We start from the raw sequence: 26913 nt of genomic DNA on the forward strand, positions 1-26913 counted from the left end.
CAGAGAGTAAACCTGGTTTAAGATTAAGGAGGAGAGATTTAAAGTATGTGGTGGGTATAGGTTTGGGAGAGCAGAGGGTTTGATTGGAGGCTGTCTGGGAAGGAGTAGTAATATTGAGGCTGTGGTCAGTGTTGATGAGTTTGTGAATAGAATTAATAAAGTAGTGGTTGAGGAAGGAGGAAGTGTCATGTGATGAATTGTTAGGGTATGGATTAGTTGTTTGAGGGGCACCAGGGTGTAGGATAGTGCTGGTGGTTCTCCAGAAGTTTTGGGGATTAGAGTGATGGCTGGTTTGGGTGTTGTGGTAGAACTTTTTCTTGTCATTGGGGATATTTTTTGTTTGTTTCTAAGTTCCCTAAATATCTGGTGGCGAGTAGGGGATTTAGATTTTTGGCATGTTTTCCAGGCAGAATCTCTCTGACACATAAAGGAACAAGGGTCTTTAGTGAGCCACGGGGCATGATTAGATTTGATTCTGATTTTCCAGAGAGGTGCTAGTGTGTTTAGAATTTCTAAGAAGATGCCATTGAATATTAACACAGCATTATTAAGGGGAAGACTATGTAGAAAGGGCCATCTTATTAAGGAGAGTCTTTCATTAAATGTTGTGGGGTTGAAGCTAGAGAGTTTATGACAGTCTTTGCAGAGATGTGCTCTATGTATTAGTGTAGACTGTCTTAGAGTGTAGGTAGGCAGGTGGGCAGTCGCTCAGAGTGTCAGGAAGAGTAGTGGGGTTGTGATAAAGATGTGGGTCGGTAGTCAGTATTTAATCAAGGGTAGTACCAGAGATGGAGTGTTTGTTAAGGCAGGTTGTAGTTGTGATGAGCTGAGTGAATCCAAAGAGATTGATACTTTGGGTAGGGGAGTTTCCAGTTAGTGGTTTCCAGTCAATATTTACATCACCCAGTATTACACTTTCATAGGGTATGTTTTCTAACATCCATGACAGAATTAGAAGTTCAGCAGGCTGAAAATCAGGTGGATGACAGGATAAGGAAAAGAGGTTCAGTTGTTCTGAGTATATCATGGCTACACCACCTCCTTTTTTTGAGATTCTGTCATGGCTGTAGATATTGTAGCCTGGATGTAGAATTTCATTGTTTGAGATATGGGGTTTTAGCCAAGTTTCAGACAATGTTAAGATATGTGGAGTGCAATGGGAAATAAAAGAGTGAAGTTCAGTGGTTTTGTTTAGCAGACTTTGAATGTTAATAGATAAAATAAATAGGGTTTTGGAAGGAGGGAGTTGAGGTGGGATGATGACATGGGTATAGGGAAGTGCGGATGTCTTTTGAATAGAAGTGGGTAGTGCTTTGGAGGGACCTGGATCAGGGTATATATCTCCAGCTAGGAGGAGAATTCTAGCAAATAGGGAAAGTCTCATTTGTTCATAACTATTAATATGTACGCAGTATTAATTTTACTATTGTCACAGTGATCTTTACTGAAATTCTTGTGTGTTTTTATTTTTGAACTTGTATCTACTAGAAAACAATACTGAATATTTCTTTGTATAGACTAACTGGATGTTTTGTATTCCGCATCTTACTATATGTATACTATTGCACTATTTAATTATTGTATTTTGCTTATATTTCTGTGGAACTTTTCTCCTTGGGCCTCTGCTGAAAAGAGGCCTCTAGCCCAGTCAGACTTTCCCAGTAAACAAATGTAAATAAATTGATAAATACAATTTGGGAGTTGAGGAGCTGTAGATGTAGTATTTTAGTCTGAATCTCGGGGAGATGGGGGGGTGAGAGAGAAGATCTTATTATTGAAGAGATGAAAGTAGGAAAAGTTAAAAAGAGATGGAAAATTTGAGGAATACAGGATGAAGCTGTGGTTATTGGATGCTTGGGAGAGAGTTGGTGGTAGTTTTATATACATTTAAACAGTTACAATAATGCATGTATATTACTTTTTCCGCCCAGTAAGGCGCTATTGGGACATTTTAACACAAGTAGCTTTACAAATACATTTTTCAACACAAGCATCTGTAAAAATCAGTTAGATATACAAATGACATATAATTCTTTACAAAATTCCAGCTAGCTGTGCTGGCATATGTTCCACACCCACTACTGTATTTCTCCTAGCATAGCAATACCTCACATCATCACAACTATATAAAGAAACTTGGAAGTAGACAGATTCCTGTAATTGTTCATTTTCTATATAAAGAAATTTCACAAAGTTGTATAAAGGACATTCGGGTAAACGTACAGATAAAGAAACTGCACATACTTGTATAAAAGGCAGACATATGAACCTATGAACCTATGAACAAGTAAACTTCCAGAATCAGATCAATTTAACTCTAGTTATAAAGGTATCCATGTAATCAGTTTAAAATTGTATCTATTTCATGCAGAAATTGCAGTTTACTAAGCACACCAGATCAGATTATAGGCCAGCTCACCAAGCTGAATTAAAAACAGTATTCTTCATAATACTTTATGCAGTTATAATTCTTACTACTAATCCAAGAAAATTGTCGACAGTAATAATAAATCCTTGCAGCATTCAGTAGTACTGAAAAGTTAAGGGATGTCAGCTAAAGAAACAACTATGTTAAGACAGTGGGTAGAGTTTCACACATAGAACAGTATGTTCGGACCTGAGGGTCACAAGAGTAAAAGTAGAAAATTCAACAGTTAAAGATTAATTTTATAAAGGTGCAGAAATGAACCGTGTTAGATTACTACTTTAGTTTCATTTGAGGTTATGACAGGAAACATAATGTCACTGAGGTTTCAGTTTGATTTAATAATAATGTTACAGCCTTTTCCTGTCATTGTAGTACATTAATAGTTTGCTTACAGACTTGCAAGAGTTTATTAACATCAAATGTTTATTTCATGCATAAAAATGTAAATAAAGTCAGGGTAACACATAGTGCCATCATTTTATAATTGTTAAAACTGCAAATGATATTTTAAGGACCTGATACTAAAACCAATCAAGAACTTTAATCACCCAGCCTTGCACAAGAGATAAAAAAGAGAGGTTTAAAAGGCCTAACAATAAAAATGACACTTGGACATTAAAGCAGGCCTTGCAATACATCATCAGTGACTGGGACAGTGCAGAGCATAATTTGACAAGAGCTGTGGTGCAGAAGTCGACTGTCTATGTGTTTCAGTTATTTCTTCATTGTTTGCTTAAAGTTAACATGTATGAGTTAGAGCAAGTATGTAAATGTTCTCATGGTTTCAGACAGTTATATAAACAGTACTAGCTTTCAGTTTATGTTTTTATCTTTAGTCAGACAATACTGACAAAAAGGTATTAACAGTTAAGTCTCCAGAATATAACCTTATCAGATTTCAGTTTATTTTTAACAGTAGTAGTTTTCAGTTTATTTTTTTCTGTGTTCAGGTAACACTGTCAAAAAAGGTATTAAGTATGTAAATGTTCTCATGTTCAGACAATTGTATAACAGTACTAGTTTTCAGTTTATCTATGTTCATAGGATCATAGGAGGTTACTAGGAGCCTTGCAAGCCTGGCCAAGTTTTACCCTTATTTCCGTGATGAGCACCTATCATCCCTGTCCAAGATGAACATAAGTGGAACCCCTAGGGTGAATTTATAGTTACCCATCCAATCGCCCAAATTGTGTTTGAAGAGGGTCAATGAGGTGCTCTGCTTGACATGAAATGGGAGTGTGTTGCAAAGGTGTGGCAACCTCTGGGAGACAAAATCTCTCCCTCCAGCAGGTTTTATTAAGGTCACATACCAGGTTAACACCATTAGAGTGAGTAACCCATGTACCATTTGACTTACGGATATGCATTTCCAATAAAGCAGGATCAAAGATTGCTTTATACATAAGGCAGAGATCTCCTTTGAGTAATCTGTATGAAACAGAATAAAGTAACAGTCATACAGTGATACAGTGACTTCAGATGATTCTCATAGGACAGATGCTGAAGACCTTGAATTTTCCTTGTGAGGAATTTTTGTGGTCTCTCCAATTGCCGCAGGTGTTGGGAAAGGTACATAACAAAAGGGGCATTATACTCAATTTTGGCCTGATAGGGGAAGAATACAAGGAGGTTATAACTTTTTTTTTTCTGGAGGCAATGCCCTTACTTATGAGGTGAGCAATACAGAATGCCCTTCCTACCACAGTGAAGAAATTGTGATCAAAGGTAAGGTTGCTGTCAACCTTTCTGCTAGGTCTCTCACCACTGAGTGCGTACTTAGGGTGGTGTTATTGATGCAGTAGTTAGCAGGAACATCACTCTTACTGAAAGGGATGATAACACATTTTTTGCATCAAGTTTAAGGCCATGACTTTGGCACCAGTCATTTGTTTGTGTAAGACCCTCTTTTAGGATGTTGAAATTGTTTGGAGATTCTATGTCCACTCCCAGTTTGCAGTCATCAGCAAACTTTGTCAGCCACAGACCTTTAGTTTTAGCTTGCACTTCGGAGAAGTAGATTCCAAACAGTAGAGGTCCCACAACTGAACCCTGTGGAATACCATTTACAGGTCTGTTGTTGGAGGTGGATTCCCCTATTTTGACTATATGGGTTCTATCACTGAGACAGTTAGTGAACCATCTAATGATATATGGATTGATACCTAGCTGGGTGAGTATGTCAATTATGCCTGAGTGGGAGATAGTGTCAAAAGGCTTGGCTAAGTCTAGGTAGACTGTATGCACAGGTTTCTCCTCATCAAGGGCCTTGGTGACTGTTTCGAAGTCCACCTAGTTTAACAGGCATGATCTCCCTTTGACAAATCCAAATTAAGTAGGGTCAAGTGTTTGAATGTTACCAATGTCTTTGTTGATAAGGTCCTGATGATTCTCTCCATGGCCTTGCAGATAAAGCTAGTCAGGCTAATAGGTCTGTAGTTCCCAGGGTCAGTGGAAGCACCACCTTTCTACAAGGGGATAACAATGGCCTTTTTCCACTCAGCTGGGACAAAGCCAGTGCTTAGACTATATTCAGACAATACTGACAGGAAAAAGTGCTAATAGTTTAGTTTCCAGAATATAACATTACCAGTTTTCAGTTATGCTTTTATCTGTGTTTAGGTAACACTGGCAAAAGATATTCCTTTAGTATTAGGAAGAAAACTACAGGAACCAGATCCAAGATTTTTATTGCACTTAGCGCCTTGGCTACCACAGCCTTCAAAGAAGGCTGCGGTAGCTGAGGCGCTAAGTGCAATAAAAATCGTGGCTCTGGTTCCTGTTTTCTTCCTGAATCATTGGTCTGCTGTGTTGGTGGTTGCTGTGGATTCCTTTAGTATTACTTTAGTTAGTTTCCGGATTATAACATTTATACACAGCTATTGTAAATGTCCAGTAATGTAAACTTCAGTCAAGATTCAGAATATGACATACTCAGTTATGTGTTCAGTATAGTACATTTCAGTTCATTTTCAGAATGTAACATTAATACTCAGTTATATATTTCTGCTTCACATTATTCAGTGAGTTTTAAGGGTAAAGTGACAGAATCATTTATACAGTCATTAATTAAAGGGTAAAGTGAAAGGCTTAGTAAGATGAGTTATCTAAAGAATAGGCAGAATTTCAATACACTCAAGGTATAACAGGTTAGATGTAATTTGTTAATTAACTTACAGATTACAGAGCACTTTATTGTACATTAGAAAGTTAAAAGGACACTGACAAGAGTATGTAAAGGTATAAATCTGAAATACAGAAAGCATACGTTTTAGTAAATTATTATAGCTCATAAATATTTATAGGGTATTTCACACAAAAATTTAGGAGGCAGACATCAATTACAGCACATAAAAGTTAAGAAAGGTAAATAGCATTGTGATGCCCGTGCACTGGCTCAGTAATTAAGGAGCCTCACTCCTCACCACTAGCACCAGTGAGGGGTGTGCACATTGGTGAAGATAACAAATATGCACACAGTAAAGTACAATTTCCCTTAAGAGCACAAAGAGATCACAGTCAGTCTGAGGCTGGTTTCTCTCTTTCTCTCCAGATCCCCAATAAGACTCCCCACTGGCACAGCTATAAAATGGAGTCCTTAGCCAGGGTTCCAAGCCACGTCCTCCCAGCACTCCCTCTGTCCAACCAGTGCTTCGTGTCCTTGCCCAAGTAGCTGACACACACACATTGAGATATGATTTATATACAACCACACAGACACCCCTGGGGAAGGCTGGCACAGGTTCACTATCTGTGCCCCTTCTGTCCAGGCTATAAGGTAGTAATCCACTGCCACCAGAACCCCTATTTATCGGCTACCAATGAGGCCCTTCCCAAAGAGTGTCCAATTTTATTGTGCAATATTATTATCCAAATAGTAAGTGTGACCAGAACTTTTAAGGCTTATTGGAGTGCCTTTGTACAGTATCACAATATACACGCAATGTACTCTAGAGCTTAAATTATCTCTACACAAAACAGCCACAGTTGAAAGGTTTAACATATTTAATAAGAAATAATAAAAAACACAATACAAATCTCCTCAATTCAACACAGTGCTAGTCAAGAGTTCTGACACAGGAAAATGCTTAAAATAATATTGTAGAATAGTCTGCCATAAATATAGAAAACAGCTAGTCTAAACTTCCTATTATCTATTTCTAAGAGAAATACTAAAGTCTTACATACATACAGAGCAAAAGCAGAGTACTACATACAGAGCAAAGGAAGAGTACTGGTGAGTGGATGTTCTTTAGACAAAATCCAAAATGCTTGATTTCTCTCTCTCTCTGAGAAAGTCTTAAATTGATAATACATCACTGCTGGCTTATTTTAGATTACATCATTCTTGACACTTCTGATTTAATTTCCCAGGCTAATAGAAACTCTGAGTTTTAACAGTTTCTTTGATCTTGCACCTGGCCAGAAAACCACAGCAATAAAAGACACGTATACAAGAATAATCTAGCAATTAACTCTGGCCTCAAAACAATAGAAGGAATTCCTTAGTCCAGACATTCTGTCTACGAGCTTTGAGACCAAACAGTCATAAAATGCTTTACTTTATCAGCTTTCTTCCAGCACAGTGCACTGTGGTTACATTTTTGAAGTACAGCATTGAACACAGTTTTCTTTACATTTGTGAAACAACCTGTGGATTTTATTAATATTTAAAATGACATAGAATTATTTACAAAATTCTATCTAGCTGGGTTGGCAGCCTTTCAGTTTTTCGCAAGCATTAACAACAAATCTAGATGACAATTTACAGACACACGTTAATACAGTATATGGTAGTTATGCTTCAAGACCAGTTATAAAGTTATCCCTTTAGTGGCAATGTCTGTCAATTTTCAGAAAATAGCCATAATGCTTGACAGGCTATACAATAAAAAAGAAAATGGACTGAACAGTATAATATTTGAATATTGAAATCAATGGATAATAGAAAAAGGTTTCATTTGTAATGAGAGAGAGACATCATGGTACAATAAGGCACTAGGTTCATAGGGTAAAAAACATAGGCAATAGACATTGTAAATAAAAAAAAGTGCTCAAAAATCACTTTTCCAACACATGACTGTGCCCTTGCTCTGCCCCTGACTAATCCATATCTCTCAGTTAATACTAATACCTCTTCTTTATGGTTACCAACACTACACTTACTATAGGACAACTGGATCCCATGATAAACACAAATACTCTACCTAAAAATAACTTAATAAGTCCAATACAAATAATACTATCAGTTGTATATGTCCTATACAAATAATACCATTGGGCAGTATATGTCCTATACAAATAATACCGTCAGGCTGTATATGTCCTATACAAATAATACCATTGGGCGGTATATGCCCCATACAAATAATACCATCGGGTGGTATATGCCCTATACAAATAATACCATCGGGCAGTATATGTCCTATACAAATAATACCATTGGGTGGTATATGTCCTATACAAATAATACCATCGGGCGCATACCTCTCACCTGTACAGATTTTCGCAGAATGTCCAGATTTTATGCCTCATATTTTTGGTGTGTTCCTCCTAAAATCTGTACCTTTCTGGCAAGTAGCTGAGTAATTAAGTCATTAAATAATGACAAATATTTGAGTTTAAGTCTCCACATCCTTCAGAAAATTCATGCTAATGCAAAACCTATTATTCTATCAACTTTCTAAGTTTGTAAGAGCAATATTTAAAATCTGTCCCTATTTGCCCCCCCCCCCCATCATTTTAGGCTTTGTCCAGATTTCTTCCTCTAAAAGGTTGAGAGGTATGATTGGGTGGTATATGTCCTATATAAATAATACCATTGGCAGTATATGCCCTATACAAATAATACCATTGGGCGATATATGCCCTATACAAATAATACCATTGGGTGGTATATGCCCTATACAAATAATACCATTGGATGGTATATGCCCATTACAAATGATACCATCAGGCAGTATATGTCCTATACAAATAATACCATCAGGCGATATATGTCCTATACAAATAATACCATTGGATGGTATATGACTTATACAAATAATACCACTGAATGGTATATGTCTTATACAAATAATACCATCGAGTGGTATATGTCCTATACAAATAATACCATCAGGCGATATATGTCCTATACAAATAATACCATTGGGCGGTACATGTCCTATACAAATAATACCATTGGGCGGTATATGTCCTATACAAATAATACCATCAGACGGTATATGTCTCTTCTTTTCTAGTCTTGCTACCTTTACTTTATTTCAATATTCTTAGTCACTATAGTATCTGTTCATAGATTCCTTTCTGTAACAGCCAGGCTTTAATGTCTTGTGCTCTTTGATTGATTACTTAGTTAACAAATAGATCCTGATTGTTTTAAACTCTATTATTTTCACTGTATTATCAATTCTAATCAAATGATGTTAAATTGTATGTATTATGCTCTATGTGGAGGTTTTCTCCCTGCGCCTCACCTGAAAAAGGACATGTGTCCAGTTGCACTTTCCCAGTAAACAAATGTAAAGTCAATAAATCAATAAATATAATTTTACCATTACAGCATACAGAGATAGGGAAATATAGGCAGGGTTAACAGTTTGTGCTCTGTCTAACTTAAAAGACTCACAGATACAGGTTAAGGATGTGTATGGCATTTTCTCCAAGCTGTTCTGGAACAGGAGAGTTAAAAGAATTACCTGGCCTAATCAGTTTTAGAAATCACAAATTTAAAAGTCACTGATTTTCAGAATAATGTACAGGTTTTAGATATATCACACATACATCAGAACTTAGACTTAAAGACTATGGATCTAAGTAATACGCTAATTACTTCAATCCAAACAGACCATAAATGCTCAAGTGAAACCTAGTGGTCAAAATTAAAACTGCTAGTTTATTTACCAGATAAAGAAAATTCATTTTCAGATCATGAGTCTGGTGGCATAAAGCCATATATTCAAACCAGATTATAGTAGTTAGCAATACATATGTAAGGTAGTTATAAAAGAGGGTCCCTGTAAACTTTCATTAAGGACCTCCTGTTAGTGTGAGGGTATTCTTAGTGAATTCACTACAGTACATTAAGGTAGAATAATAATAGGTCTGAAAATATAGAGTCAGACTTGTGTTTTCATGTATGCATTTGGCTTCAGGGAAAGACAAATTCATTAGAAAGGCAAGATAAAGCAAGAAATGTGCAGAAATACAGAATGTTCCTTTCTCAAGGGAAAAATGTACTTGCAATGGAATGCTAGATAAGGCATATGCAAGACAAGGCTTGTGAAGCCAAGGCTAAAGAGGCATGTAAAACATTACAGGATTTTTGGTATTAGGAGAATATACTTCAGACACAGTCAGTGAAGTCAGTAAGTTAGTTCACACTAACATACAGAAAAGATTAAATATCCAGCATTTCAGAAAGAAAGTTAGCTTTTGGACTGCAGAACAGACACTAGAACCGGAGTACAGAAGGCAGGTCAAATAATTATACTATTCAGGATGAAAAGACTGTTTCATTTGATATTATTCAGGAGAATCAACAGAAACTTTAGATATCAGCACTGTTACTGTTAGCCAGCAGTCAAGAATTTCTACACACTGTTATTGTTTATCAGCACTGTTACTAGAGATAGCATTATTCTGATATTGTTAACATCTAATAAAGCATTATTAACCAAACTACCATGTTTAGGCATATGTTTTATGAAAGTACAAAATACTTGCCTCATAAAGGAGAGAATGGTACCTATTCAACACAAGTTTGGGTAATTAACAGATAAAGAATTTATTTCCAGTCTAATTTCATCTGTTTTCAGTTAATACTACACCGTTATCAATTCATTCGGACTATCACACTAATTTGTACAGATGTTCGAGTTAAAAATATATATGTAAAGTTACTTGTGTTAAAAATGCAATTGTAGGTCCTGCTGGACAGAAAGAATATATGCATGTATATTAGGTTGTATTGTTGTAACTGATGAAATGTGCATGCTTATCAGAGGAAAGTCTAAAATTGTGTTGTAGCTTTCAGATGCTGCCACAGATCTTAACAAAACTCTGTGTGTGTATTGTACCAGAGTCAGGTGACCGGAGGTGATATCATCCTCTAACCAGAAATTGCCTTCTTTGCAACCCTCACAGCAGCACTTTAGAATCTGACAGAAAAGCTTTCTGACAGGATACATATCTCACACATCCAGACAGACAGACAGAGACACCATCTGGCTTTTTCTGTGGTAAGACACTCAGCACACATCAGCTTGCCTTGCTTAAGGAACAGTAATTCTTTAGTTAGTCAGGGACATTTAGTGAGAACAGTTTAGTATTGTTTTCTGCATCTGTGAGAAACCACCCAACTGTATTATTTTTTTATATCTCTCTATTGTTTATTGTATTCAGTATTCTCCTGTTAAATGTTTTATTATTTATCATTAAACATGTTAATTCCTTTCATTGTGGCTGGTTCTTTGGAGAATACTTTTAACATCTTGAGAATACGTATGCCTGTTTTTGTGACACTTTGGCCACTTCTTAAAGCCTTGCTGCTTTGGTCACACTTAACCATTTGTATTAGTATTAATTTTGTACAGTATAATTGGGTACCCTTTGTAAGAGCCTTAGGGTAGCTGACTGGTGGCAGCATGATTACCTCAGAGTCTAGGCAGAATGGGGCACAGCTAGTTAATCTGTGCCCACTTTTCCCAGGTGTGTATATGTGTGTGCGTGTGAAACTCAAACATCCAAGTGTGTGTGCCAGCTACTGGTAACAGGGACACACAGTTCCAAAGTGGTCAGTGTGGAGTTTTATGTTGGTCTAGAGAGAGAAGGAGAGTCCAGCCCCAGGTCTGGAGCATGCTCCCTGTGTGCTCTTAAGGGTAATTGTGTTTGGTACAGAGGGCTGCATCTGAAAATACTGTGGGAATCCATCTTTGCTCTTAGTATCCATCCCTCACTAGAGTCAGTGGTGAGGACTGAGTCTCCTTGATTGTCGGCCGGAGTAGGGACCCGTTACATAAGTATAATATTTTAAAAGACAAAAGCATTGGTTTTTATCTTCGTTTAAAAAAATATATCTCATACATTAGTTTCACCTCCTTTCACACCCAATCTACTCCAGGGGAAGAATAAACCACTTCAGTCACAGCATGTCTCCTCTGACCAAACAGCCACATTAACTTTCAACAAATAAAACCTGCGATGATTTATTATGCCCAGAATCCCCACTGCCATGCATAAATTAATACTGTCCCTGACAGGACAGATCAATGACCATTTAATTGTGGCTAAGTAACAGCAGGGGTCCTAAAACTTTCATACACATTGTTTCCATCTCCCCCCAAAAATCATTGCTGTCTGGATATACCTCTCACATCTGATTGTGAACAACTGAATTAAATTCTAGCCAGTGTAATGTATTTCATCTTAGTTCACAAACATACACACACTCACAGACACCTTTCCCACGACAAACCAGTTTTATGATAATAGCTGTAACACACAGTCTGTCCTCTGCCTCCCCCATCCATTGCCACTTTCTGAAGGAGTGTACCTTTGATATTTAACTGATAAAATGAAAGAAATTTTGCCCATGGTAAATTATTTTAGCTTTTTTAATATGTGCACATGCATAAGCATACACACATACAGTGTATCTCACAAGCCAGAATGTCAGTTAACTGCTTTCCCACACACTGTCCCCCATCACCTAAAATAAGCAATTTTTTGTGTACGACACTGAGGTTTAGGCATAATCATGTTAAAGAAATGTAGGCCATATAGACTCTTGTTATTAAAAAAAACATGATAGCAAAAAAATGACACATTCAGAAAATTAACTTTAAATATCCTTATCTGAAAGGGCAACTGAACTTTTTTTGAGATTCACTTTACAAATTTGGAATGGAATTCACTCTTTTACTGGCAATACATCATGTTGTAAGAAGAAAAGGGCCATACTGCAAATACAAGAGAATCTTTGTACCTAAAATAGGACAGCAAACAGTAAAAAATATCCAGAGATGACATCATTGTAGAAGGGCCATAAAAACATATTATATTTCAGAAACTAGTTGGATATCATAAGTTTTGACCTGCAGCAATTAGTAACTTGTCATTGTTGATGTTATCTGTAATACTCTCTCTTTTCTTTAAATGTCTTTGTCAGGTTATTTACTTATTCAACTGTTAACCAGGTAAGTGAAGAATACTGCTCCATTTTAGCCATAACTGAGGCCATGTGGGCAAAATATATGCACTATATAAACTGTTTAGAGTACAGAGAAATCCAGCACATTTTGGACAGTTTTAGGATAATGGAGTGTCTACAGACCACCCACCGACACATTATAAGAGTAGGCAAACTTCATATACACAGTTATAGGATCTCCATGATACTGTAAGTCAAAGATCCTAATTAATGAACCAATCTGCTGCTCCAAGTTATCCTTAGCTTGACTGAAGACGAAAACAGACCAGTTTTGTTTTAAAATAAATGCATTCTAAGTTTAGCTCTCTTCTTTAACAAAATAAAGTAGAGAATACTGTTGTAAGATGATATACAAAGTGATTTTTTTATAAGAGGAGTGTGTTACTGATGACAAAGGTACCTCAAGCTTCAAAAGTCAGTGTAACCAAGTCATGCTGGGGAAACCCGGTATTGGCTGAAAAGGATCCTGGACTAGGCAACTGGCCCATCTAGTTAAGAAATTCTGAATGGTCCAAGGTATAACATAAATATACTTATGCATCTATTTCCCCATTCATAGATTGGGGAGACTCAACAGGGCAGGCATACAGGAGACTGAAACAGTCATTTGTTTAATGTGGAAAAAATTTCAATCCTCTCATAATTAATGAGAGGTATTAATAACATAATTATCACGGATGTTGCTCCAACCAATAGCATGTTGAACATTTGTTTTATTTTATTGACATTACAGGCCATGTACAGAAACACAGATTTTGAAGGTGGCTAATATCCTGCCAGTTTAAGGAGCAGTAAGTGTTGATCTCTTGACAGGATTAAATAAGTTGTTGGATAGTGGGTAGAAATAAATTCTAATAGAATACCCAAATCTACTTGGTTGGTTATAACAAGATGATCAAAAGCTACCAAAATGGCTTTACAGTTATTAAATGCTAATGATATTCCACTGACATCAGATTAATATTTAAGGTTCATTAAATTTAAGCTACCAGTAAATACGCACTTTGGGCAAATAAAATTAAGTCTCTTCTAACTGAAAACTGCCTGTAAGACTTCAAAAGCAGGTATTCTTCTAAAAGTATTTTCAATAAGTATTACTTAAACACATTTAAGTTCCATATTCAACCAACTCCTCAAGTGATTTTTTAAAGATTCAATTATTACTATCATCAATCATCATTACTATTATTATTATTACTATTACTGTTACTACTAGTATTATTAATACTATAATCCTAATCCCTCATTATTAACTCTTATGCAGAACATCCATTTCCAGAGTAGTTTGATACCAACTTCACTGCCCAAAGCACCTGATCTGCCCAAAACAAGGCTGTTCCATTCCCCAGCCAGACATTCTGTCATGCATACACAACGACAACATCAGGAATTAAGCCAAATATCCTTTACAGATTCCAAGGGCGGCCACAGTGGTGCAGTGGTTAGCATTGTCGCCTCACAGTAAGAGGTTCTCCGGTTTGATTCTCAGCTGGGGTGCCTTCTGTGCAGAGTCTGCATGTTCTCCCTGTGGTCGCGTGGGTTTCCTCCGGGTGCTCCAGTTTCCTCCCATATCCCAAAGACATGCTGCAGGTGGATTGGACACTCTAAATTGGCCCTAGGTGTGAATGTGTGTGTGTGTGTGTGTGTGTGTGTGTGTGTGTGTGTGTGTGTGTGTGTGTGTGTGTGTGTGTGTGTGTGTGTGTGTGTGCCTTCCATGGAAGGTTGAGCGCTGGGCTGGCAACTCGACACTGTAAAACTCCACTGCCAATCATGAGCGGACAGGTGATCTGCTGTGGCGACCCCTAACCAGGAAAAGCCGAAAGAAGAAGAAGATCCTTTACAGATTCCAAACCTTTGAAGCACAACACTCTGTTAAAGGATAATTACAAAGACATGTTTGGAGTGTTTCTCCCTGGGTCTCCGCTGAAAATTGCCTTTGTTCCAAATCAGACTTTCCTGGTAAACAAATGTTGAATGAATAAATAAAGTAAATCTTAACCTGGACAGATTTTGGGAAATTGCATACAAAAATATGCCTTTTCAAAATTTGATTATGGTCAATACATGATCAATCATAACCTTTTACAACACCCCACTTAAACAGGTTTCTAATGGTTAACCTACATCACTTTTTTCTTATTTGCAAAATGACTCTAATACTAAAATACATTGTGAGACTGCTACAGTGTTAATAGACCATGGAGCAAATTTGTTTAAGACACCACTAATGCATCTCAAAGAACTTATGCTAAAACCCTCATGGAGCAGTTGTATTCTGAGATTTAAACAGGTTGGCATCTCAGTCCCCACCATTATTATGACTCCTGTCATGTATTCATATGTTAAATAGTTTGTTAAGTATTAATCTGGTAAGGATGAAATCTCTGACAATGAATGGAAAAAGTAATGTCGCATTACTTAAATCAGTAAAACTCTTTCAAATTGTCTGGCAGTTAGCATAAAAGGTTAAAAACCAACTGCAAAGTTTTTGTAACATTTTTTTTGTTGTTATAATTATGCCCTCATCTTGTAAAGTTGTTGTTGTTGTATCTTTCGGCTTTTCCCGGTTAGGGGTCACCACAGTGTAACTCCGGTCCACTAATGATTGGCAATAGATTTTTACATGCCAAGTTGCCAGCTCTGATGCACAACCTTCAATGAAGATACACTCATTCACGCATGTCTCCACACAGAAGACGCTTTCGCTGAGAATCGAACAGGACAACGTCTTACTGTGAGGCGACAACACTACTGCAGCACCACCACCGCAGTGAATATTCCTATTTTAAATGGGTAATTTTTTTACTTTAGTTACTTCACTGGACCTATATTTATTAAGTTTTATAAATTGGTGTTTCTGTTTACTATATGCTGAGCAACTGTCCAATTAATTCTTTATTTCCTATAATCCAGTCCCACCTTCTCATGATGCATTAGAGGGGATGAAACAGCACTGGAGTAGGTTGGCATGTGTTCTGTAGTCCTCAGCAGATTTTATTACAATTCCCATTGTAATAGTACTTTGTGATATTAAAGATGGCCTAAAATAAAGACAGCACGTCCGGCATTACCTTACCTATAGAAACCATGTTCTCAAAGTTTTGCACCATTACTTCTCTGTGTAGCTCTTTCTCTGGTTTACTCAGCATCTCCCACTCCTCTCCTGAAAACTCAACAGCAACATCTTCAAAGCTTTCTGGCACCTGGAAACACAAAATTTGTTTGTTTAGTTTTATCTTATGATATAGACAAAATAAGTGTTAAGTGTTTCAACACAATCTTTTATCTTCCTGGATCTGCCCAATAGCTGCTCTTCCTTTACCCATGTGCCTCATTTGTTCTACTGAGAATAAGAGGGAGGAATTTCTGTCACAAGACACTTGAATAGTAACCTGTACAATAATAATATTAACAATAATAACATCAGAAGGCTGATCATTTCTCACACTAGGTTCTTGGATTTACTTTCCAATACTGACACTGCAGTGAACCATAAAGCAGGTGCTGTCTTTCTGATGAGACATAATACCAATGTCCCATCCGCCAAAAATGAATGGCAACTCAGGCAGACATAAAAGATCCCGTGGCACTTACAGACAAAAGGATATCTCAAAAACAGAACATTCAATACAAAATTTATAAATAAAACCATAATCTAATTATAAATACACAGACAAATGATTCATAGGTGGACAAACAGATGGGAATTTTACTGTGTCCCGGGTCAATTTACCTTAGTCAGAGAGACTATACCACCATGGGTCTAGAGGATGTTTCCTTGTGTCTTGGCCAAATTTACCCTAGTCAGGATGAATAACCCCCAAAGATCTCTCAAGAAAATAGGCCATAATCTAGTGGGACTAACCTGGTCAACAAAAAAATATGTAAATAAGGTAGTAATAATAATAATAATATCTCTACCACCTTCACTATGACTGTGTACCATTATGCCAGTTATCCTGTTCATTTGTATTGTTAGACAGGCCCTACAATACCACATCGATACAACCTGTACTACTATTCTGTACTGTTACACAGGCCCTACAATACCACATCGGTACAACCTGTACTACTATTTGTACTGTTACACAGGCCCTACAATACCACATCAGTACAACCTGTACTACTATTTGTACTGTTACACAGGCCCTACAATACCACATCAGTACAACCTGTACTACTATTCTGTACTGTCACACAGGCCCTACAATATTACAATTGGTACAACCTGTACCTGTACAATACAATCTGCACAGTTCATTTGTGTTGTTACACAGGGACCACAATACTAAACCGGTAAGTCCTGTACTATTCACCTGTATTGTTACACAGGCCCTACAATACTACATCTGCATAACCTGTACTACTAATCTGCATTGTTACAACCTGTACTACTGATCTGAGCTGTTACACAGGTACTGTACCACTCTACATTATGGTACATTTTTGGGAAATTTTGAATAGGGTTTTGTGGATAGGCTGGAAATCATCCACAAATGCAGCTTAGTACTTACCTATGAACGTAAAGACATGCATACCAGGTGGCATCAACCCACCATTACAAAGGTCTTGTTTTGCTATTTCCTGTACCAGAACACCACCACCTACATCCCCTTTGCCAGCACTGTTAGCCTCTACTGGTTACACAGGTCCACTGCCCTACACCGCTACCACCTCTATAGTGATTCCATAAAATTACACATGTCCACCTCCCACAACATCCCTACCACTTGCACCATGATCCTGTGGCACTACCAAGGACCTACCATACTATGTATGGACCACCAGTATCACAAACCTGTACCAAAACACAGAGCCCCATCCCAGTACCTCATCCACGATCATCTACCATTACATACTAAAGCTACAGTACCAGTACCACGATGCTCTACCAATACAAAGAGCCCCATCCCACCAAATCATCCATGATCATGTACCTATATATACTAAAGGTGCAGTACCAGTACCATGATCCTCTACCAATACACAAAGCCCCATCCCACTACCTCCTCCATGATCATGTACCATTATGTACTAAAGGTACAGCACCAGTACCACGATCCTCTACCAATACACAGAGACCCATCCCACTACCTCATCCATGATCATGTACCATTACATACTGAAGGTATAGTACCAGTACCACGATGCTCTACCAATACACAGAGCCCCATCCCACCACCTCATCCATGATCATGTATCATTACAGACTAAAGGTACAGCACCAGTACCACGGTGGTCTACCAATACACAGAGCCCCATCCCACCACCTCATCCATGATCATGTATCATTACATACTAAAGCTACAGCACCAGTACCACAATCCTCTATCCATACACAGAACCCCATCCCACTACCTCATCCATGATCATGTAAAGGTATAGCACCAGTACCAATGATCCCCACCATACACCACAGAGCCCCATCCCACCTCCATCATCACCATGATCATGTACCATTATATACTAAATGTACAGTACCAGTACCACGATACTCTCCCAATACATGGAGCCCCATCCCACTACCTCATCCATGATCATGTACCATTACATACTATAGCTACAGTAACTGTACCACGATCCTCTACCAATAAACAGAGCCCTGTCCCACTACTCCATGATCATGTACCATTATGTACTGATGGTACAGTACCACGATCCTCTACCAATACACAAAGCCCCATCCCACTACCTCATCCATGATCATGTACCATTACATACTAAAGTTACAGTACCTGTATCACGATCCTCTACCAATCCATAGACCCTTTCCCACTACGTCATTCATGATCATGTAGCATTACATACTAAAGGTACAGTACCAGTACCACGATCCTCTTCCAATACACAGAGCCCCATGCCACCACCTCATCCATGATCATGTACCATTACATACTAAAGCTACAGTACCTGTACCAGGATCCTCTACCAATACATAGACCCTTTCCCACTACCTCATTCATGATCATGTAGCATTACATTTTAAAGGTACAGTACCAGTACCACGATCCTCAACCAATACACAGAGCCCCATCCCACTACCTCATCCATGATCATGTATCATTACATGCTAAAGGTACAGCACCAGTACCACGGTGGTTTACCAATACACAGAGCCCCATCCCACTACCTCATCCATGATCATGTATCATTACCTACTAAAGCTACAGCACCAGTACCACGATCCTCTACCCATACACAGAACCCCATCCCACTACCTCATCCATGATCATGTACCATTATAAACTAAATGTACAGTACCAGTACCACGATACTCTACCAATACACAGAGCCCCATCCCGCTACCTCATCCATGATCATGTACCATTACATACTATAGCTACAGTACCTGTACCACAATCCTCTACCAATACACAGTGCCCTGTCCCACTACTCCATGATCATGTACCATTATGTACTGATGGTACAGTACCACGATCCTCTACCAATACACAAAGCCCCATCCCACTACCACATCCATGATCATGTACCATTACATACTAAAGGTACAGCAGTAGTACCTCGGTGGTCTACCAATACACACAGCCCCATCCCTCCACCTCATCCATGATCATGTACCATTACATACTAAAGCTACAGTACCTGTACCACGATCCTCTACCAATACATAGACCCTGTCCCACTACCTCATCCATGCTCATGTACCATTACATACTAAAGCTACAGTACCTGTACCATGATCCTCTACCAATACATAGACCCTGTCCCACTACCTCATCCATGATCATGTAGCATTACATACTAAAGGTACAGTACCAGTACCACGATCCTCTACCAATACATAGAGCACCATCCCACTACATCCCTACCACTGGCACCATCATCCTGTAGTTCTATTTTAAAAGAGTGATATTTAAGAACACTGACATTCAAAATATCAAGACAAAAATGTCCATGTTCTGAAACATCAAAAATCAGACAGCAAGCACTTTGTTTTTTGCCAGGGTGTAAGCCCCCCTACGAGCCACACCCTCTCTCTCTCTCTCTCTATATATATATATATATATATATATATATATATATGGGTCTATATGACTTGGTCGACAGTTCATATGATCGACTGTTTATTTGGTCGACAGTTCATTTGATCGACAAGCATTTGCCCTCTTCCCCAATGTTGTGTGTCCCTGGAGTTGATATATATAGTTAGGGGGGCACAGCCGCCCACATTAGAGGTGTGGCGGCCCACCTAAAATGCTTGTCGATCAAATGAACTGTCGACCAAATAAACAGTCGATCATATGAACTGTCGACCAAGTCATATAGACCCATATATATATATATATATATATATATATATATATATATATATATATATATATATATATATACATATGCCAACTCAGGCATCCCACTACAGTAGGGAAAAAGAGCAAATTTCCAGATCCCTACTTTACCCCAAATGCAGTAAAAATACTTTTCTTGCACTACTCTGCAGTCGATATTTCAAAATGTCTACATTTTTGTCTCAATGTTTTGAAAGTCAAACTGTTAAAATACCTATCTTATGAAGTAGAACCAATTTTCCATCTTTAAATATGTATAAATGCTTGGTTTTCAGCAAATTTTTATATCTGTAAATCTGTTTTGTTCATTTTTTTATGTGAGTCTATGCTCCCAGGCTGTGCTTGCAAAGTCTATTGAGATTAGTGCACTACCTTAGTAAACAAATATAAATAAACCTTGTACCTTCACAAACAACCCATCATACCATACCAAATCCCTACAGTTTGCTCCACAATCATGTACACAATGCCCTATTGCAGTGCATGTCTTCTACCTGTACAAATACTCTGTAGCATTACCATCTGCAGGGACAAAGGCCCTATGTCAGTACACCCTTACCAACTATACCATGATCCTTTCACCATTGCAAATCACCTATCATACTAAATTTGTACTACCATACCATGATGTCATATCAGCACATACAGCTCCATCCCATTACAGTCTTAGCACTATAACCATGACCATTTACTATTACAAATATTCTAAGATACTAAATCCTTAACCCAAGTAGCAAGTTCATGAAACAATGCATACAGCTCCACCCCACTACATTCCTAGCACCTGTACCCCAATGCTGTATCATTACAAAGATCTTATACTGAATCCTTACCATCAATACCATATTTCTGTGTCAGTACTCAGGGCCCTGTCCTACTACTGGCACCATGATCCCATACTGGTACAAAGGACCTACTTCATTAAATCTCGTGGGATGTTGGCATAATGGTTAAGGTGTTTACCTTACAGACACAAGGTACAGGCTTTGATACTCACATGTGGTAATTGGCTGGGCTTAAAATGTCCCACAAGGGCAGTTAGCCTAGTACTAATCTATGAACCTATCTTTATCTAAGAATGCACACGGGCTATGAACCTATCAGTACTATGCCAAACAGATGCCCTATGCAGCCCAACTCAAGAAACTCCAGCTATACTCGGTTGCATACCGGTGATCTCTGCCTGACATACAAGGCCATGTCCAACCCAGAATTGATGGACATGCTCCACCTAAAAAAAAACAAATCCCGGAGAGCCACACGCTCTAGAGATATAAACCTCACCACAACAATAAATAGGACATGCTGGAGGGATAGATTCCTGTCCCAGAGACTCTCCATGCTTTGGAACAGGATTCCAATATACATCAGGCAGAGCCCCTCACTAACACTCTTCAAGAGAAACCTTGACGGGTGGATGGGAAACAGAAAATTTACCCCAGGGATCACTGCAGTGGCTCTGCTGGACAGTGGTGCAGGGAACTAATGTCTCTACTGGACAGAGGCACAGGGAACTAATCTAAGGGGGTAGCAAAAGCCAACACATTCTGGCTAGGCTTATAAATGCCCTTGGGCAGATAGCCTAGTACTATGAACGCAGGGTCCCATCTGATTATATCATATCTCTACTACCTAAACCAAGATTCTGTATCAGTACACGTGGCCACAGCCCACTTCACACCTTCCACCTGTACCATTAGAAAGGAGCTACCATATTAAATCCTTATCACCTGTATCATAAGCCTATGTCATTACAAAGACTTGCTACATGAACTACATGCCACCAGTAATGTGATCCTGTACCAGTACATATGGCCCCATCCCAGTACATGCATATTACTGGTACCAGGATCCTGTAACAATACAAAAGGACCTACCATACTAAGTCCCTACCGCCATCACTCTGATCTTGTACCATCAAATGGGCCACCCAGGAGAGTCTGCAGAGAATTTCTCATCCCCACCTTCATGATCCTTTTCTATCTTTAGGAGATAAGAGTTCACAGTTTGGAAATACAAGTCACTGCCTTTCTGATAATGAAGTTAAGAGCAATGCAAGTCAAAATGAAACTCAGCCCCATTGCCATAAGTCAGTGTTTGGATTCTATAATTTGCTAGATTTACTATTGGTAATTTTAACTTTTTTTCCCATAAAACAATCGATTGGCCTTTGTATGTAACAGTGAAGTAGCTACACCATATGGATAAGTTTAAATATTCTGAAGACCACTCCCAATTGAGGTTAGAAGGGAATAAGAGAATGACCAACAGAGATGGGGCAGTGGTGGTAGTAATGCAAGCATTATACTAGACTGTAACAGTGAAGTGAAAGCTGAGTCACATGATGATACTCGCTATCTACTGATTGGTCTATAACCAGTTTCATTTCTGGTTATAAGATTTTGTTAGTCTGAATGAATAACAGTACAAATAATAAATACTGAAAATTAGATTCAGAAGATCAAGAGTACAGCTTCTACACAGCACAAGCAGAAAGCCCTAATTCAAAGTGGAAAGGGGCGATGATGAAATGAGGAGGGGTGCTCAAAAATAAGGAAAGACTGGGATTTTGGATGCAGATCTTTAAGGAGAACAACAGCAGCCATGTATAACAGTATGTTTATAAAGTAGCAGAAAGTATTTAAGAACTAACCCAACATGGGAATGGAGAAAGGAGATCTGCCAATAGGAATGACTGCAATTAAGGATACAGGGAATAGGCAAGAGGGTGCTGGACTTTACTGAAGAAAACTGACAAAAGAACCAAGGTATTAGGAGCAAATAAATAGAGAGGGAAATGTAATCGAATGTGAAGAGGTCAATAATACAATTGGACTGCAGGCTAGAGACTGCTATCTCTGAAAAAACAAAAAAACTAAAAAAATCTTGCTTTTTTCCCACTTTACTGAGATTTTAAAAAGTTCAGTTACAGGCTTGCTGTTCTTGAACTGTTTGTAAGTTTCTGTGAGGCCATTTTTTGCTTGGGCTAAAGGGAAGTCTCTCTGTTGATCAGTGGCAGTGAAAAAACACTGAGCAGCCTGCCTGCCCCTGTGGGAGTGGTTACTGGCTTGAAACTGTAGTTTTATTCGCCATTTTGGGTCAATTCCAAAACTCCTTCATCTTCCTCTCTTAAAACCCTCTTTTCCGCGGTTTTGTGTGTTTTTGTGCATAGAGCAACAGTGGGCAGCGCGCCTAATTGGGTTTAAACTATTCCTGGCTCCACAAAGTCTGCTCTTCACTTTTTCCCTTAGAAGTGCTCTATCTCTCAATTTAAACACCATATTCTCATTCTAAGGCCCTTCACTGGTCCAATTAAGTAATCCTACAAGTTAGCACTATTAAACCATAAGCACTACTTACTCTTATACTCTCTACGATTACCCTGTCTTCTATTGGTCCGTCTTAAATTTAGTTTCCCTATATTACTCTAGCATGTCCACAGGTCAGTCAATGGTTTCCTCTCCAGTCCAGCTGGTGAATCTGGGAATTTTGAGGCAATGTTACAACTGTCTCATGTACACGGACAACCCTCTCCTCCTCCAAACAGGTTCAAATATATGTGAGAGATGCAACTATTTAACCAAACTGGAGGCTGAGCTCTCTCATCTCAAAACTGGTATAACCAGTCAGGAGGAGAAGGTAAAATCAAACAACACAATTCCAGTATCACATAGTCCCACCACATCAGCGAACCAAACACATAAATACACAAAAACATACTCGGAGGCTCTAAATAAAAATCTACCCAAGCAACAGAGACCTCCAAAGCAGACATCCAAGCAAACGCTACCTCAAAACAAAACACACACAACACATAACCAACAAAGTCAGTGTGCCAAGCAGCCACAGCCCTTAAGGCTGAATAACACACCTGATACTCTTGTAATAGGTGACTCTATTGTCAGACACACTGACGTCCCGCTCACCAGGCTGAATAAAGAGAAGGTCACGGTGAGCTGCCTGTCAGGTGCTAGGATCCGCCACATAACGCAAGCACTCAGGTCACTCCAAAGCAAATACAAATATGACTCAGTCATTGTACATGCTGGTGTGAATGACCTGAGACGTACCTCCCTGGACTACATGAAAAGAGACATAGAGGAGCACTCTGATCATGTAGCCCAGGCTGGTATGACCCTGACCTTGAGCAGCATCTTACCCTCACCTAGAATGATGCCACAGTACAAAGACAAAATGATTGATTTTAACAACTGGCTAAAATTTTGGTGTCATTCAAAGGGGACCCAGTGTCTGTCAGCCTGGGATGACATGCTTGACAAGCCACGTTGCTTCACTAGGGACGGCTTGCACCTGTCACCACTGGGCTTTTGGATATTGGCAAAGGCTTTTGCCACCCCCATAGTGCCTTTTTTAGGCAAGGTTCAAAAGTCAAACCCACCCCCATAGACAGCACAAGGAACAAGAAACTAAGGGTAATGCTGCTAAACGCCAGAAGTCTTAACCTCAAGATGCACGCACTCGAAGCTCTCCTCAGTATGGCGAACATCGACATCTGTGCAGTGACAGAAACCTGGTTCAAGGCTCCAGAGAGCACCCCAGCACTACCAGGCTATACCTCATATCATGCTTTTCGGCCCCAAAACCCGGACCGAACCACAAAAGGAGGGGGAGTTTCCATATTTATCAAGGATATCCACACCTCCAGGTTAGTGGCATTACCGCAGTATCGGAGACCATCCATGTGCAACTAACAGTGGGCAAGACTGCTTTTCAGTTTATAGCATCATACAGACCACCCTCTCAAAGTCAGGAATCCCATTCGGCTTTCCTGAAAACATTGGAGAACATGAAGATCTCTCCAAACACCATTATATTGAGTGACTTCAACTACCCAAACATTGACTGGGAGCACTACTCAAGCCCCAGCACCTTAGCCCAAAGGTTCCTGGAAATTATAAACTCAAATGCTATGGAACAACTAGTCACCACTCCCACAAGAGGGGACAACATACTAGACCTGATCATTACCAACATGGGGACTCTATGCTCCACACCAGAAGTATATCCCTCATTGATAAGATCAGACCATAAATTAATTTCACTGGATGTCCACATCCCGACCCCACCCCCAGCCCAGAAAACCACAGTGAAAAACTTCTCAAAAGCAAACTTCTCACTTCTCAAAACCGAAGTGGAATCCTTCAAGGCCCCAGGGCCAGTGGAAACTACGGCCCAAACTGCAGAATCCTATATAAACGCATTCTACGGACATCTCCAGGAATGCATGGATCATGCTATCCCAAACAAAACCAAGACCCAATCATCCAAAGGCAGGCGTCCAGTCTGGTGGACCCCTGCCATAAATAAACTGTACAACAGAAGGAGGAAGCTACTACATGATAGAGCAAAATCCCTAATAGGGAAGGCATCTCTGATCAGTACTAGCAAAAAATTACGATCCCTCATAAAATCGTCCAAGGTCAGCTTCGAGAGAAAAATTGCACAGGACACCAAAGACAATCATAAGGCTTTTTTCAGTTATGTTAGAAACCTGGGTTGCAACTCCCAGACTTGTTCTGAGTTGATTCTAAATGACAAAAAATACACTGAACCCACAGACATCGCCAATATCCTGGCAGACAGGTTCAGTGCAAACTTCTCCACCCCCTCCCCCCCAAAAGACAAGTATCTATCCCGGCAGAGGGCTGCCTCCCAAACATCTCTGATGCTCAGGTGAAGGCTGCCCTCTTCAAAGCAAAAAACACTGCTTCCATGGGACCAGATGGCATCCCAGGTTGCATCCTACATGAACTCCAAGAGGAACTAATCCCTCAAATAAAACAGCTATACAATCTCAGCCTCACTACAGGATATGTGCCCACAGAATGGCGTACAGCAACAGTGGTCCCACTCCACAAAGGTGGAGCCTCTATGGACCCTGGAAACTATTGCCCCACAAGCCTGACTAGCTTAGTCTGCAAGGCTATGGAGAGGATCATCATGGAGCTCATAAACAAAGACATTAGGGACCTACAGACACTAGATCCAACCCAGTTCGGCTTTATCAAGGGCAGATCCTGCCTTTTGAACCTGGTTGACTTCTTCGAAACAGACACCAAAGCCATAGATGAAGGGAAGGTAGTCCACACAGCCTATCTGGACCTTGCAAAGGCATTTGACACAATACCCCACTTGGGCATCATAGATAAGCTATCCAGCTTAAATATAAACCCCTATGTCACAAGATGGGTCGCAAACTGGCTCAAAGACAGAACCCACAGAGTGAGAGTTTCTGGAGCCATGTCAGACTCGAAATCCAGTCACAAGTGGTGTCCCACAGGGTTCTGTCCTGGGACCACTCTTGTTCGGTATATACTTTTCCGAGGTTCAGGCAAACGTGGGAGGACTATGGCTCAACAAGTTCGCAGACGACTGCAAACTGGGCGCCATAATCAACTCTCCAGCGGACACAAACATCCTTCAAAAAGGTCTCACAGAGACAGATAACTGGTGCCAGCTCCATGGTTTAAAGATAAATACCAAAAAATGTATAGTCATACCCTTTTGCAAAAACAATGTGCCCACAAATTACCACATAGGCGGAAACCCATTAAGTACAGAGAAAGTTATTAGGGACCTGGGGACCCAAGTTGATAGCAATCTCTCCTTTGAAAACCACATTGCCAAAGTGGTTAGAAAGACCTTCTACATAGCCCACCTCATTACGAAGGGTTTCACATCTAGATCAAGAGAGGTAATCATGCCCCTTTATTCATCCCTCATCAGGCCTATCATAGAATACAATGCCCCTTTTGGGATGTACCTTACCCGACACCTGCAGCAATTAGAAAGACCCCAAAAGTATCTCACCAAGAGGATCAAGGGTCTCAAACAGATGCCGTATGCTGCTTGGTTAAAAAAACTCCAGCTCTACTCAGTTGCATACCGCCTACTTCGAGGCGATCTATGCCTGACATACAAAGCTATGTCAAATCCAGAATTAATGG

At 39.3% G+C, this 26913-nt stretch overlaps 1 protein-coding gene across 2 annotated transcripts in view; it reads right to left on the reverse strand.

Moving 5' to 3' along the window:
- Positions 1 to 26913, reverse strand: part of LOC122798718 (zinc finger protein 665-like) — a 227842-nt gene that overhangs the window by 193631 nt on the left and 7298 nt on the right. For both annotated transcript variants that reach the window (XM_044067814.1, XM_044067813.1), the window contains exon 2: positions 15715 to 15841. In XM_044067814.1, coding sequence (XP_043923749.1) covers positions 15715 to 15841 — 127 coding nt within the window. The remainder of the gene's footprint in view (positions 1 to 15714; positions 15842 to 26913) is intronic.

Source organism: Protopterus annectens, chromosome 3.part1 (genome assembly GCF_019279795.1).
Source record: "Protopterus annectens isolate FY-2018-M chromosome 3.part1, PAN1.0, whole genome shotgun sequence".
Taxonomy (NCBI): domain Eukaryota; kingdom Metazoa; phylum Chordata; order Ceratodontiformes; family Protopteridae; genus Protopterus; species Protopterus annectens.